General features: G+C 27.4%; 1 protein-coding gene across 2 annotated transcripts; it reads left to right on the plus strand.

Annotated features, from left to right (window-relative positions):
- Positions 1-8: 8 nt before the first annotated feature.
- LOC114127433 (proton-coupled folate transporter-like) lies at positions 9-14,125 on the plus strand. 2 transcript variants are annotated; one of them, XM_027991666.2, is made up of 7 exons: positions 9-334; positions 8,715-9,583; positions 10,989-11,090; positions 11,153-11,290; positions 12,843-12,926; positions 13,151-13,307; positions 13,404-14,125. In XM_027991666.2, exons 2-7 carry the CDS (start codon positions 8,743-8,745, stop codon positions 13,555-13,557), a joined length of 1,476 nt encoding a protein of 491 aa, XP_027847467.2. In that variant the 5' UTR covers positions 9-334; positions 8,715-8,742; the 3' UTR covers positions 13,558-14,125. The 2 variants fall into 2 exon arrangements, with proteins under 2 accessions (XP_027847467.2, XP_027847466.2); XM_027991665.2 differs by having other exon boundaries at positions 10-334; positions 8,708-9,583.
- The last annotated feature ends 2,104 nt before the right edge of the window (positions 14,126-16,229 follow it).

The following is a 16,229-nucleotide window of genomic DNA, read 5'->3' on the forward strand; positions in this document are numbered from 1 at the left end:
CCACTACTTAGATCCCAGCAAACCTAGCAACTCGTATATCGGCACATATCATCCACGACCGTCTGCGCGAGTGTTTGCTGGAGTTTATATTCTCGATTATTGTGTGTGTGCGATCGCGATCATGTCATCTGAACGATTTTTATTCATATAGGCGGTTACCTATGGGTTTTTATTAAGTTTAACTCAAAATAACATCGATATATAATCTTGATCATCGGTTATTTATATTGTCGTCCGGTCGACCGAATCCTACTAGGACAGTTGTAGGACTAGAGTCGACATCATATACACCTACACACGTACCTCATCAACAGAAAATAAAGCCTTGTAAATCGTACGTAAAAAACGAAAATCGTATTATTTTTTTTTTTTTACATAAATTGTTGTATTGTTATTTTCCATAAAACTAAATACTCGTGTTAATATTATATATATATACATTATCATTATTATTTATAATAGTTCGCTATATAGCCGGACGTACGACAATCGGTGTTCGCTAGAAACGTGAGAGTGAATGTTTCGAGTTTGATTTTATTTAGGACACTATAATACGCCGTCCTCAGATATGTCCTCGGATATATCTACCCATACACGATATTTAGGTGTACCGCATACATAGATTATTGTATAAGGTATCTATCATCTATGGCAATATTATTTAAATTATATAAATTTATTACTAATCTGTTAATTAATTTTTTCTGTTTATTTATTATTAATTTTTTATTCCGTATACGAAGTTATACCTAATAGGTATACGTTTTCAAAATTCAAGAATATTACTGTTTTGAAACATTGCTTTTATTGTGTTGGGCTTGTACAATTATATGTTTCAAAATAAATACAGAAATAAAATGATTGGGTATTATAATGAATATAATATAGATATTTACATTTACACTAACAAATATAATATTATATTTCACTAATACAGTGATACATACACCTACGTAGGTAAGGTAACATAGACAAGTACTGTACTTGTCTATTTAAATTGTCTTGAACGAACTAGAGTTACAGATAAACTCACTGTATTTGAAACATAATTATGGTAAACACATTCAGTTTTAAGTTGTAAAACAATAAAATATATTTTTTCAAAAGATTAGTTTTATTTGAATGTGATTGAAACGACTATATGTCTATCATGTTAATTGGTCGAGGACTGCATTAACTAGACTTTAATACAATTTTATTACGTAAACAATATTAGAATAAGATTATTGACATAATTATAATCAACAGTTTTAGGATTTAATCTTCGCAATAATAATATCGCATTGTATTTGACTTATATTTAGACAATTATCACTATTTTCTTGCCTTGTCTAATAATTATAGTTAAACTATAACTTAATCAAATAATACATTAAACAAACATTTATTGCAATGTGTACCATTACATTTAGATAAATAAAAGTTAATATATTTCTCCCCTATTCTTTACCATTTTTTTGATATGAACTAGTTACTAGTTGTGATTTAAAACTATTTGTTTTGGAAATAAATACTATTCTATTTGTTATTTATGCATACTAATTTGTTTTGCCCACTAGTTAATCCAACTTATGGAGAACATTATAAACATATTTTTTATGTTTTGAATTATAAAATCTCAAGCCATTTTTATTCAAGATAATAATTTATTTTCATTATTTTGAAATAAATTAAATATATATACGAGTATTCGTATATATATATATTATATTATATTATAATAATGATATACTACTACTTATTTCATTTTCACACGTAAACATTTTTTTTATACATCAAAAACCTAATTTTGGTCGTCAAATTCCACTTATTTAATTTAATTTATGTGAATTGTGAAATAATGATATATACATAGGTAGGTACCTATATTTAAACCTGTAGACAATTAACTCATATACAATACGGTAATACAATCTCTTAATTGGTACATTGTATAATTGTATGTATTTTTATTACACACTTGATACCTTAAGCCACTTCTAAATAATTACTTAGGTATTATAGTATACTGATGAGTGGGTAATTTAGCTACAAGACAAGTATCTCGGGCGATTGTAAATTGCGCCCATAGTGAGCAGGTACCTAGTGAAAATAGTATAGTAAATTGCGCCTGGTAATTTTCAGGTATACATTTTTACGTAGTAAAATGCGCCCATAGTGTCTAATCTAAGTGCGACCTTGAATTCATCCGTTTTAAACACTTTAGTACATTTATTGGAGTAAAAACCAAATGTAACCGTTAATTATTATAATATTAACGATTTTATTTGCTGACTTTCCTCCGAATATTTGCGCATCAGCTTCCGCAACATTAGCACGAACTACTAATGCCAATGAATCTTTCCACAATCATTTTAATAAAATCTTTTATACTCCTCATCTTCTTATTTATAATTTTATGGATAAAATATTAAAGTTACAGTCCAAAATTTACATAAAAATTAATAGTATAAATGAACCTAATACATTTCAAAATACCAAATCAAAAAAAAAAATTTCAAACAATGGAAAAAATTATTCAACAATACAATGAAAATACTATTTCGAGAGCTAAATATGTAAAAATAATATCTCATTACTATGCTGATATATAACTTATAATTTTATTATACTATTAACTCTATATTATATAATTTATTTGATATTTTAGTATTGCATTTTTTTATTATTATTTTCTATAAAAATTAACCTAAAAATATTTCAAACTACTTATTAATACCATAATATTAAAAATAATTTTTGGAGGATAGTGATAGTCGTCTCCTCGTGGTGTCCTCTGGATAATGCTAAATGATTGTAATAAAAATAATATTTCTATTGGGCGCCATTTACTACATAAAATTTATACCTAATAAATACTGGATGCAATTTACAATTTTTCCCTTCGTTGGGCGCAATTTACGTTTGCTCACTTAGACAACCTTGCTGCCAGTGTTACTAATAACTAATAAGTAATCATTTGGTGGTAACTATTAATATGCAATAATACCATTTAAATAAGATACAACATAGTACATACAAATAAAAAATGATAAGATTGGTAGTTTAAAATTTAAATATTATAATATAATCCTGATAAGCGGATATATTTTATGAGTCGAATAATATGAATACAAATTGATCATAAGGTTATTCATGTTATTATTTACAGATACAGTAATAATTCGTACAATATTATCACCGAACACGATTAATTTTCTCGGGTCGATTCAAAAGTATGACTCATACTTAGAGTCTAAATATTTTAATAACGAATTATTTATACTTAAATTGATTATGTTGATCTTATTGGGTTTTAATAGTTTTACCACTAAATATGATATATATTTCTACGAATTTTATTTTACTACTGTATTATGTCATAATAATTACTTCAAAAACTTATATAGGTTTTTGAATTTATTTCTTGTGGTTATAAAATACCAATTTTATAACTATAACTTATAAGTGAACACTTTATCCAAATAAATAAAAATAATAATAGCGGAATAACATTTTATGCTTTTATAATATAATTTAACGATACATGTAAGAAAATATATTAATTAAAGTAGAAAAAAAAATGTTTACCAAAAGAGATTTAACTATGTAACTATTTAACTGAATTTAATTTGACCGTTTAAATCCATTGACTATAGTTACATAATTACTAAATATGAAGTGTTCAAATTTTATCCGTGCATTAATATCGGTTGATATTTGCTATGACAATTTACTATTTAAATGGTCTGCACCTCAATAAGAATACATTTAGGTGTGGACAGTTAATTATCTATTTTAATGTTTAGATGATTTATAGAAATATAATAGTAAGTACATATATATTATATTATTATGTAGATTTAAGATTGTCGATCAATTATTAAACTTCAATAAAAAAAAATAAATTACTCTGGAAAAATATTTTTATCTATCAATAAAAATTAAGAAAATAACTATGAATATTCCTTTATAATTGAACTAATAGATAATGTTTGTTTGAAAAATTCGTAAGTTATAAATTATAGCTAATAACACAGAGGTAATAAATACATAGGTCTTAAATGTTTAAATATGGTTTATCTCATGACGTTATAATGTTATAACATTCTATATAGTTTGCACAATGTACATATATTTATATTTATATTTTCATATTATTTGGGTTCAAATTATGTTTAAAATTGCAGAGAATTTAGAATCAAATTAATTATAACTATTATCGAACTAAACTTATCATTAATTAAATAGGTAGACATCCAAAGTCATGATTATATTATAAAATATATACATAATAAATAAACTCATTATTCATTAATGGTTTTAATATTTTATATGGTATATTATGCTTATCTACACTATAAAAAGTATAAAAATATCATGTTAGTGTTATTATCTACAGAATTAACTGTTTAAATGGATTTTAAATATGTAATATGTAGTTTGTTGAAACATTAATTTCAATAGGTACTTACGTATAAGAACCCAATTTGTTGGGCAGTTTAATAATTTATTAAATTGTATTACATTATATTATTTATATTAATTATTATTGTGTTATTTAATAGTGAATAGTCTGTAACTAAATTATATAATATTTATATTCAGCTATTTTGAACACGATTTTTGACTAAAATCAATGGTGTACAGACAGGAGGGGGGATATAGGAAAAAATACTCGATAAAAAAAAATAGTTTTTAAATGATTAGAATTAAAAATATATACGTTATAAACATTTCAACATGTTTTTAAAATTTAGTAGCCTAATCTAACCTAACCTCAACCCCCTTTGAACAATATTTGCTATTCTTAAATCTGGCATAATTTCAATATTATTTCAAATATGAACTACAAAAATGTTTGCCCTCCCCCTAATTTCAGATTTCATATAATGGATGTAAATAACCAATTAAAATAAAATTATGTATAAAAAGTAATAAATTTAATATTATTAAATAAATACCTTTTTCAGTTGGTTACAAAATAATTAAAGTTCTAAATGCCATTGTGTATTGTTGAAAAACAATCACAAATGTGGATGTAAATATATAAAATACCTCAAGACTTTCCCAAAATTTAGTTTTCTAATTTAAAATTTTGTACAATAATAATTATTATTTTTGAACTAATGTAAATTAGGTCAACTAACCTTACCTAGCTATTGGGTTTTTCTCACATAAATATGTATATATGTGTATAAAAAATGAAATATTATTTATTTTGAGGTATCGACTGCAGAGTTATTAGTTATTAGTTATTTCCTACTAGCTGGCAATATATTTCAACAACAAGTAACACAAAACAATGTTTTGAAAACATGCTATTATGTATGACGTTACGATAATTGTGTTTGTTGAAATACAATATTATTGGTTGGCACTGGATACCTACTTAAATTGTTCATATGGATACTATGTTTTTTCAACAAAAACCTGTCTTGCTCATAGGTATAATAATTTAAAATTATATTCACGATTAATACAATAATAATTAGACAAACTTGAGTTTATATTAAGAAGGCATACATAATCTCAGTACCATTATATCTAAGTTAAAATCTTAATGAGACTACGACTAAGTATATATTTTTTAATCATAAAAAACATAAATAAATATTTTACCAATAATAATAAAAAATTAATACCTACAACAAAATGGCCTTGAAATCTTTTTTATTATATAACACGTGTATACTGTATATTCATCCCCATTTCTATCAAACATTTCTAATGTGAAACGTCTTTACGTTTTCTTCACTCACTGTTCCATATATACTATATAAATTGTACCTTAGAAAATTTATTCATTAAGCATACATTATAAATGGCTTAAAATAAATAATTTTAAATTATTAATAAATAATAAATAAATAATTAGATTTTATATATATTTTATTCTCACTGTATAAAAAAACTTGCCTGGAAAGAAAGAAATTAACATAAAATACGGCTCTGTATTGGTATTCGGTGTATGGTTAAACCTAAACCTATGGTTTAGTGTACCTACCTCAATCCTCTGAAAAATTAGCTTTCGAATCGTTAAATAATTTGATCGAAATGACTAATCTAATTGTAATGTATTGGATTTAGCGTATGGTATAACGTAAAACTATAATTTTAAAATTTCTTTGAAATATTTTTCATAGGCCGGGGTTTTTAGGTTTCAACCGCCATGTGTGGCCCCGGCCTTAAAGAAATAAAATATTTACAGGATCAAAGTAGTTACAACAAGTTTATGTTTAAAAATGCTCAAAGTTTGAAATTGATTAAAAATGTGTATTTCAGTGACTAGTTCCTATATAGCCTCCTCCGTAAACCCAATTTCAATCCGAAGTCACCGTATAGAAATATTTCGTATTACCTACCCTCTTAAAATAGAAACTAAAAACTAACTATGTTTATACTTATAAGTTATATGTACACTGTACATAGATTATAGTTATATATATTATATGTTTATTTAGCTATTTTTATTGCTCAAATAATGATATAGGATATTAAGCGTTGAATGGTCTCTAATATTATATTTACCTTTACCAATACCTAGATACCGGTTAGAAACTTGTCGATTCATGTTAAATACGTACTTCATATTTATATATATTATACAGCGAAGCTATGAATAAAAAACAACGCATCGTAACGGTCGTGATATTAAATTACGATCGTTTTCTATAGCCAGAAAATACCTAATAAAAGATTAAAATATGTGAATTCTTTCATAATCTTCGTTTAAAGGTACATGGCTGAATTATAAGTTGTATAAGGTACCAAAAAATCGGAGATATTGAGTAAAGAAGGATCATGTAATTAAGACGTAATTTTAAACTAGATTGGTTAAATAACTCAACAGTTGTGATCTAAAATGTTCAATATAATTTTCGATGTTTGATGTTAAGAATTTGTATAAAATGTTGTTCCAGCAGTTTCGTCACCTACATTATCATACGACGTGTAAAAACGGGCTCGGTTGTATCTGTCGACCTTGTTATAACTCTCATTAATATCTTGTTGTTTTAACGGTGGCTCTACGAAAAATCAAGGTAGCAATAACTCTGTTTGAATAGAAGAGCACTAATATTTATTTTTATATATCCCGAATATACATCGACTGAGCAATACAATTTAATGGTATTACAGGAATTTGTGTATTTTATTTAACCGCAACTTGAAGTTAGCAGGAGGTTATCACTGTATCAACTATAAACGGTATAGTAAGTCAGTATAAAATGAAGGATTATATTATTTTTATCCATCCTAAAAGCACTAATTGAGCACTAATATTCACATTGGAGTGTAAATTATTACTTTTAAAACTAACTTTACAAACTTAACTGGCGGCGGTTGCAGCTTATTCTTACAGCTCCAAACCGTAAAAAAAAATATACTTAACTATTGTGGTTTTTTAAACTGATACATATAGCAGAGCACAAACACTCCGAATATGTTTTAATTGTTTTATACTTTTATAATACATTGATATTCGGTGAAGAATCTGTACCTGTATTTTGATTTAATTATACATAAATAATATATATATATATATATATATACCTATAGGTATATTAGGTATACATATACTATTTCGTTTATATAACCTACACAAACGATACATATATATATACATATTATTACGATATAAACATATAATTATCAAGTGCTGTTTTATAACAAGGCTGTTAATTTATATATTATTATGTTTTATTGTCTACATAAATAGTCAATAACCCACAAAAAACGCTTTGTATTATTATTTATTATAGTTTATTACCCTGTGTGCGAGAATGAAGAATAGCTATACAAAGCATAGCATATATACCTATATACAATATTTAATATTATGTAACGTAGCATATTGTGTATTCAATGGTTGTATTCTCGTGAACATGTTAAGTAGGTGACTGAGGAAACTAAATAGTAAATTCCGATTATATACTTAATTTACGTTTTTTTTTTTCATAAACCGATTATTCTTGATTGATAAAACATCATTCATCTCAGCGATAGAAACCGTAAAGCGAATAAAAAAAAAAAAAAAATAACCTTGACATATTTAATTGATAATAATTATTATTTTAATAATAATTATAATCTAGCCAATGGTAACGCTATAAAAGCATTAATATTAATTAAAAAAAAAAAAAAATCATAATGTTAATATAAATACCCGCGGGGAAAGAAATTTCTAGTACTGTGATAGGTTATCGACTTTGAACCTCCCTGGTTTATTACGGACGTATCGTTTCATAAAAATATCCATGCCCGGCCACTGTACTCGTACAAAATTTACTAGTGATTATAAATGACTCCACATTAAATTGCCAAATCACCCAAACTTCCTCATCAAGAATATGTTCACTATTTCCCTCCCGGGTAATGTCTGTCTACAAAACAGACACTATTCGCGTAACTGACTTAGAGACCTTACTCTAAATTATAATTTAAATAAATAAAATAGTGTGAAAATAATAAAATCCCCCGAAATATTTGCCTGTATACCTATATGTTCACTTATTACTGAAATCAAAGAGAAAAGTAGTCTTTTTTTTTTTAGGAAAATACTTTGTAAAAAAAAAAATCTCAATACTTACTTAGTATTTCATGTATTGTACAAAAAATGTAAAATAATATTTTGAAAATCACGCAATATTACACTCTCAATACCTACAGAAACGTATCGTAATTATTATTATGTCAACACAAATCAATCGATTGATTTTTGTTTTAGACTATAGGTAGGCGTCGTACGCGAGTATCGTCATCATGACGATTTACATGCCGAAATTCAGAACGATGCGTTGTGCGGTGACGTTAGAGCCCATGCTGTTCTTGTACTTCGTGGCCAACGTGCTGTCGAACAACGTGGGCACGAACATGCTGCTGCACAAGGGATGCAACCCGAACGCGACCGCGGAACCTGACCTGCGCGCCTCGCCGGAATGCATGCTGGAGAACGGCGCGCAGCACGGCGTGTCGTCCATCAACGTGTGGAAGCACATCATCCAGGAACTGGTGTCGCTGGTGTTCATCATGTTCGCCGGCCCGTGGAGCGACCTGCACGGCCGCCGGCGCCGGCCGCTGATGTTCGTGCCGGTGATCGGGCAGATGACGTGCGACGCGTTCAACCTGCTGTCCGCCCTGTTCTGGGGCAGCGTGTCGCCCACCGTCACCGGCATCGCGCAGTCGGTGATCATATCCGTCACCGGGTCGCAGCACTGCTTCTTCATCGGCATGTTCGCGTACCTGGCCGACATCACGGACACGTCCAACCGGACCATGCGCATCGGGTTCGCGTCGGCCGTCCTGCCGCTGGCCGCCACACTGGGTGCGCTGTCCGGCGGTTACCTGAACGTGAGGCTCGGGTTCGCCGCCGTGTTCGCCCTGAACGTGTGCCTGAACGCGGTCGCCCTGTGCCTGGGGCTGCTGTTCATTTACGACACGTCCGAGCCGTACAAGACGACCGGTTCGCTGTACAAGACCACGTTCGACCCCAATATCGTCGTCGAGAGCTGCAAGACCGTGTTCATCAAGCGCGACAATAACAATCGCCTTATACTGTTGTTGATGATCCTCGCCTCGCCGTTGACCGGCGCTCCTTTCGTGGGTGAGATACGAGCAGACAATATTTTATACATTATATTATTATAATACTGAACAGTAACTCGGGCGATTTTTATGGGGGGGAGAGACTTGATTTTATGTCGACACACAAAGTCGACCTAATAGATACGGTAGTCGATTCACTTTTATATGTCTGTACAGTTAATCTTTTTAAAATATTATATTTTTCAGTTTTCTTGAAAAAACTTATTCTAACAAATCTAAAACGCTTTTTTGATAATATTTTTTAAATCCATTTACAATATATCAAGGGGTGTATAGCCCTGTTAAATTTTTTGATGGTAGCAATTGCTCCCTCTTGCCCCACCGGTGTATATGCCTATGCTGAATTCCGTTCGTTGATGTCGGTAAACCGACTCGGTAACGACGCTTCGACGTGGTGTAATTCTAACCGCGCTGTCGTACTTATATAATATTTTGCTCGTTTAGTTTGTTGAGTATTATATTATAGATACATATTTATGCTATTTCTATAAGCTAAATGATTCAACAGCGTAGCAAATCGTTTTTCTTGACGGGGTCGAACATTTATTTTTATATTTACATACTAGACCCTACAGAACCTGCATTCACCAATTTTACTTCCAATTTTGCAACACTCTAATTTCGAATAAAATTAAAATATTGATATTAATATGCTTTAGTCCTGCTGCTATACAATATTCATTTTTTTTTTCATGCGTCGACGTCTGTAAGGTACCGCCGAGTGTATCGACTGCATTAGGTCGTGGCTCCTAAAAACTCCATTCAATTATTTATAGTTATGTACTGCCCTACTAAGCAAAAGTGCCGTAACTCGAAAAAAAAATGAGTTAGTTACGGCATCTGATAAGTACATCAGTTTTACACTATAAAATATGTAGATAAAATACCCCTGAAATTACATTGAATAGGCAATAAAATCAATTATTTAGATTTGAAAACGCCGTAGGTAATAAAAAAAATTAGAAGTATTAAGTAAGAACTCCGCATCTTACATTTATTAAGCATAAACGCTGTAAATACCTATGTTACCTATTAAATATAAATTGTACGCATAGCTATTTTTAAGTATATTCTACATCATATGCGCTTAAAGTCCGTCCCAAGTCCCTAGTTAGGTAATCTATCTGTTACTATAAATCTGTATACTGAAAAATATTTTTATATTTATCAACGTATTATTACTATACGCGAGTTAAAACCTTTCTCTTTCTCAAAAAAGCATTGATTACTCTAGGCTCTAGCTATTACATTCACGTTATTTTAACGGTTAACTGCAGTTTAGATGCAATGTTATGCAAGGGAAAATAATAAATGAAACAGAAATTTATATATTATATACCTATTTCATTTATAGGATATGAATTATTAATTTAAATAATGTTTTTTTATGTCCGTTTATACAGGTGAAATAGGTCTGATGTATTTGTATTTGAGAAAGCAGTTTGGCTTTAAAGAAATTAATTTTAGTTTATTCAATGCGTATACAATGGGAATTATGCTATTTGGTAAGATTTTCATGGTTTTCTTTTTTTATAAAGGTTTTATATTAAAATAAAATACATTTCAGGATCACTGTTTTCCCTTGGAATTTTAAGTAGAAAACTTAAAATGAACGATGCAATGATCGGTCTGATTGCTACTACCTTCGATATTGCAACTGCGGTTGGATTTTTAACAGTAACTAAATTTCAATATCTGTTATTCGGTAAGTAAACTTTTAATTACTGTAGCCCCCTCCCCCACAAACAACTTTAAAACAAAATATTGTTGAAATATTTTATATTTTAATATAATATCAAATATTTTAAAACTTCAAGTATGTTATGTCAGACAAAGTTACATGGTTTATATTTTATACTATCTACTAAAGATATTATTATAGTGCCTATTTATTAATCATGCATAAAATTTGATATTTATTGATGGTATCATATTTTATATTCAATTAAAACACGTATTTCTTAATATTATATTGATATAAATTACGAGTATTTTAACATTCTTCTAAAAAACAATAACACTCAATTCCACTTGATTAAAATGTATAAAATTATACTGACTGAATTTTTTTTTAAAGCTTTTTTGTAAATGTAAATTTATATTATTATTGCTGTTAGTGTACAAAATATTCGTATAATAATAGAAATATTTCAAAAAAGAGAAGAAAGTAGGCAGAGGCGAATTAACCCCCAGTAAAAACACGGTATTTTATGTTTTTAATGTTATTATTTATTAATAAATAATAATATAATTATAATATCGAACTGTATACAATTTGGAAACAGTTTATTTTATTGGTATTTAGTATAAAATTACTAATGAAGTAAATACTTATGCGTTTACGGGCTTAAATTAATAATACATACAGCCTTATAGTACGTTTTCTGTAATATGTATATTGCGGATAATGAATATAAGTAAACTAATGATAATAAACACTATTGTATACTATTGTACCTAAAGATAAATGAATGTTATATACACATTACAGGACTTATCAATAAAACTAATCAAACAAAAAAAAAACGGCGAATTCGCCTTTTATCAACAACGTATTATTAAATTATAGTATAAACAAACAGATATGATTTATTGTAAAAAGGAAAAATGTAATTACCTATATGTTTAATTTGATATTAAATTATTTGTTTAATTTTTGTCGATCAAAGTATATTTTAATAATATTATTCTGAGTATGGCGTCATTCGATTTAAATTTTATTTAGATAATATTTTATTTGAATAAATTATTATTCAGATGATTGTTTCACAATTATTTGACTAATTTCCAATCATGTTACATAGTTACATATTATCTACATTTTGAAATAATGAGTGGTTCGTGATAAAAGAATCACCTGCTATACTAAGTATTGAAATTAATAGAAATCATTCTACATTAAATTTGTATTTTTAATTAACATTATATTTGAAAATTATTCAAATAATTATCTAGATTCCAGATAAAATTTTGCCCAACTCTTGTAATGTTCTATTAATTGTTAATGTATACATTTCACGCCAGCCTTTTGAAAATTCAGTCCTAAGGACCAAAAGTCTTTCTTCTGGTTTGAATTATATATTATATTTAGTCTACTATATATTATTCTTTAAAAATGAAATAATAATAATAACAATAATTAAGTTTCAACTTATATTAATATTACTTATACTTATTTTGCCTACTTGTTATGAATATGGAATATCTATATTGAATTTAAACAAAATAAAAATTAATCGGTTTTTTGTTTATTATAGTACCTCCATTAGAATTATTTCGTGGTGCAGCATTAGCTCTCTCAGGTGCTATAGCTTCGAAATGTGTGGAATCTCATGAATTAGGTAAGTACCTATTTCATTTATAAATAGTACCTAATAAAATGTCTACTTATTATGACTAATTAACAATCATAAACCAATGTTTAAAACCGTTACACATAATAATAGTGTTTAATTTATTTATTATACATATAACTAATATAGGATTTTATTTTAAAACACATTCCTTATGTAAATAATAACTTATTTCATTATGTTATACCCGTGTTTTTGTATCTATTTAATAGGATCTATGAACTCTGTAAGAATGGCCATAGAAAATTTATCAAAAAGTGCAATCCTGCCATTATATAGTATAGTATACAACAAAACGCTGGAAACTATGCCAAGTGCCTTTTTTATCATCAGCATATGTCTATCCTTACCGTTAATCGGATGTTTTGGGTAAGTTTTTTATAATTTAAGCAGTTATATAATATGTATTATATATTATTATCACTTAAATTTAAAAATAACCTTTGTCATGTGTTTGGATTTTAGAACTACTTATTACTTGACCCGAAATCAAAAGGAGCCAGTTAAACCAATCCAGAAAAACAATTTGGAAGATAAATCAAATGATCTCAATGCTAATACTACTACTAATACTAATGAGATGAAATCTGACAACGTTGAAGGACTTGTGCATATGTAAATCGTTTATTTTATTTATAAAAGTATTAAGACGTATAAAATAAAAACACCTCAAGTTGTTTAACCACCTGTGGTAAAAGGTAAATATACTACTTAAATATTTGTGAATTTAGAAAATTATTATTAAATGTGAATACAACATTAAATAGATATTATACATTTATAATAATTTTGTCCAATGTCGTTTGAACTATTTTTAATGAATTATATTTACTATTAAAATTGTATTTATTTTTGTAATTGTATGTTAGTCATACACGCATACGTCTTATAAATATTATGTATAATATTACTGTCTAATTGTTATTAATGTTATGTTCTGTTGAGTTTTTATATTTTAATTTGGCCTCAAAACGTGTTTTTTTTTTTATCAAATAATATAATTTTGATTAGATATTTATAAATTATATAATTAATTACTATACAAAATACAAAATACCATAAGAATAGTACGTGCATTTTTATAATACTTTTATAATATTATTATTGTGAAACTTTGTAATTTGTTGGTCAATAAATTGACACTTCAAATGTTGTTGTTAATAACTACTAAAAGTTTATTAGTCTTGTAAAATCTTACTGATTTATAATTAAAATATTTGTTGAAGAATGTATTGATTTTACAATGATGTGTGTTTTTTTTTTTTTTTTTTTGTCTGTGTACAGCATAACTAGTCGAAATAATGCTCCAATTTCAAACAATGGGGGTGGTTTCCGATGTAAAAGTGAATATCCTTGGTGCATTATAGAGGTAAAAAGTTAACATTTTCCAACAGTTTACAAAAAAATCGAGAAAAACAAAAAAAAAATGACAGAAAAACGGCAATTTTTACGCAAAACCAGTTTTCGACCAAATCGATTTTTTTTTTATGGTTGTAATTCAAAAACTAATCACTGAAAATACTTGAAATTTTCACCAAATCTTAATGTCAGTGGTATCCGTATATAGTCAAATTTTCAAAAAATGTTGACTTTTTTTGAGTTATTTATAGACCACTGAAATTTTCGATTTTTTTGAGTCGATAAAAAATTTTTGGATGACCAAAAAGTTTTGAAAATTTAATACAAGGTTCCTTATGAGTTGTTTTTATTGTAGCTAAAAAAAATTAAAAATCGTTAATCACAATTTTTTTTTATAAGCGTTTTTAGTTCAAATTTTTACGAAATCTGTCGAAAACCCGAAAATTTGCAAGTAATTTTGAAGTTGAAAAATCATAAAATTTTTTTCTTTTATAACTAAGTTTTGAAAATTTGGTACAAGGTTCTCCATACATTTTTCTTCAAATATCTGTAAAAAAAACTCTACCGGATTCAGACAAAAAATTTTTATGAGTGTTTGAAATTTAAATTTTTACAAAAACCGCGTTAAATAACAGTTTAGCCTCAAACGATTTTTGATATTTGTTATTATTCAAAAATTATAAGTCGTAGATACTTGAAAATTTTACCAGTTATTAAGATTCGCGTTTTCTTTACGTGGTTTAAATTTCAAAATATTTTGACTTTTTTTGAGCTATTTATAGACAACTGAAATTTTCAATTTTTCTGAAAATTGTTTTTTTATGTGTCGATAAAATCTTTTTGGCCCTATCAAAATAATTGAAAATTTAATGCAAAGTTCCTCATAAATTATTATTATAGTAATTAAAAAATTATAAGAATACATAGGCACAATTTTTTTTTATCAGCATTTGAAGTTCAAATATAGACAAAAATTCGTCAAAACTATGAATACTTGCAAATTATTTTGTAGGTATATTTCATAAAAATTTTTATATAAGTAGCTAAGAGTTGAAAATTTAATACAAGGTTTTTCATAAGTTTAGCTTACAATTATTATAAAAGAACTTAAATTTTGTTGTATTCAGGCCATTACAACATAAACCACCTTTTTCACCAACCACTAGAAATTATATCCTAGGCTGACAAATCATCTTCGTTCAGAATCGTTTTTTGTATACAATGATAACTATCATTGGATTCAAATTTAACACTCCTATAATATATAATAATGATCCATACGGCACCTAATGTACAGCAGAGCGGTACTCACTTGCCCGCTTTTTTTCATTTTTATCTAAAAATGATTTGTTAATTTGATGCAGGAATGATAATAAATAATAGTTGATAATATCATACAGGAATCCGTAAATATTTAAATTTTAAAATAAGCAAAAAATTTATATGTACCTTATTAGTTAATTATAATTGTCATTTTTCTATAAAAACAAATAATTTAAAAAAAATAGATATGTTTCTGTAGGTATCTGGTTTGATGTAACGCTAACTCTTTAAGTCCTAAGTAGTTTTCCGTTAACATAGTATTATCATTATTTAATATGAATGTAGCACTAAATTTTTTTTTGAACGTGGTTCAAACTACCCTCTAAACTTTCCTGGTATCTTAAAGGCTGGACCCTGATATTTTCGCCTAAATTGACCAAGTAGTTTGTTATATTTAAATATGCTATATATGGTTGTACGAATACAATAATAAATTAACAATAAATTGAATATTATTTTCTTTAGAAAATTTTCTAGATTAGTGAACAAAAAAAAAAAAAATAGATAATATCTAACGTAATAATATATGTATCAATTGAAGAACAAATTAAAAGATGAATAACAACATTATTTTTTTTGTATTTACTATAAATTATATCGTTGAGGGTG

This window comes from Aphis gossypii, chromosome 2 (genome assembly GCF_020184175.1).
Source record: "Aphis gossypii isolate Hap1 chromosome 2, ASM2018417v2, whole genome shotgun sequence".
In the NCBI taxonomy this organism is placed as follows: Eukaryota; Metazoa; Arthropoda; class Insecta; order Hemiptera; family Aphididae; genus Aphis; species Aphis gossypii.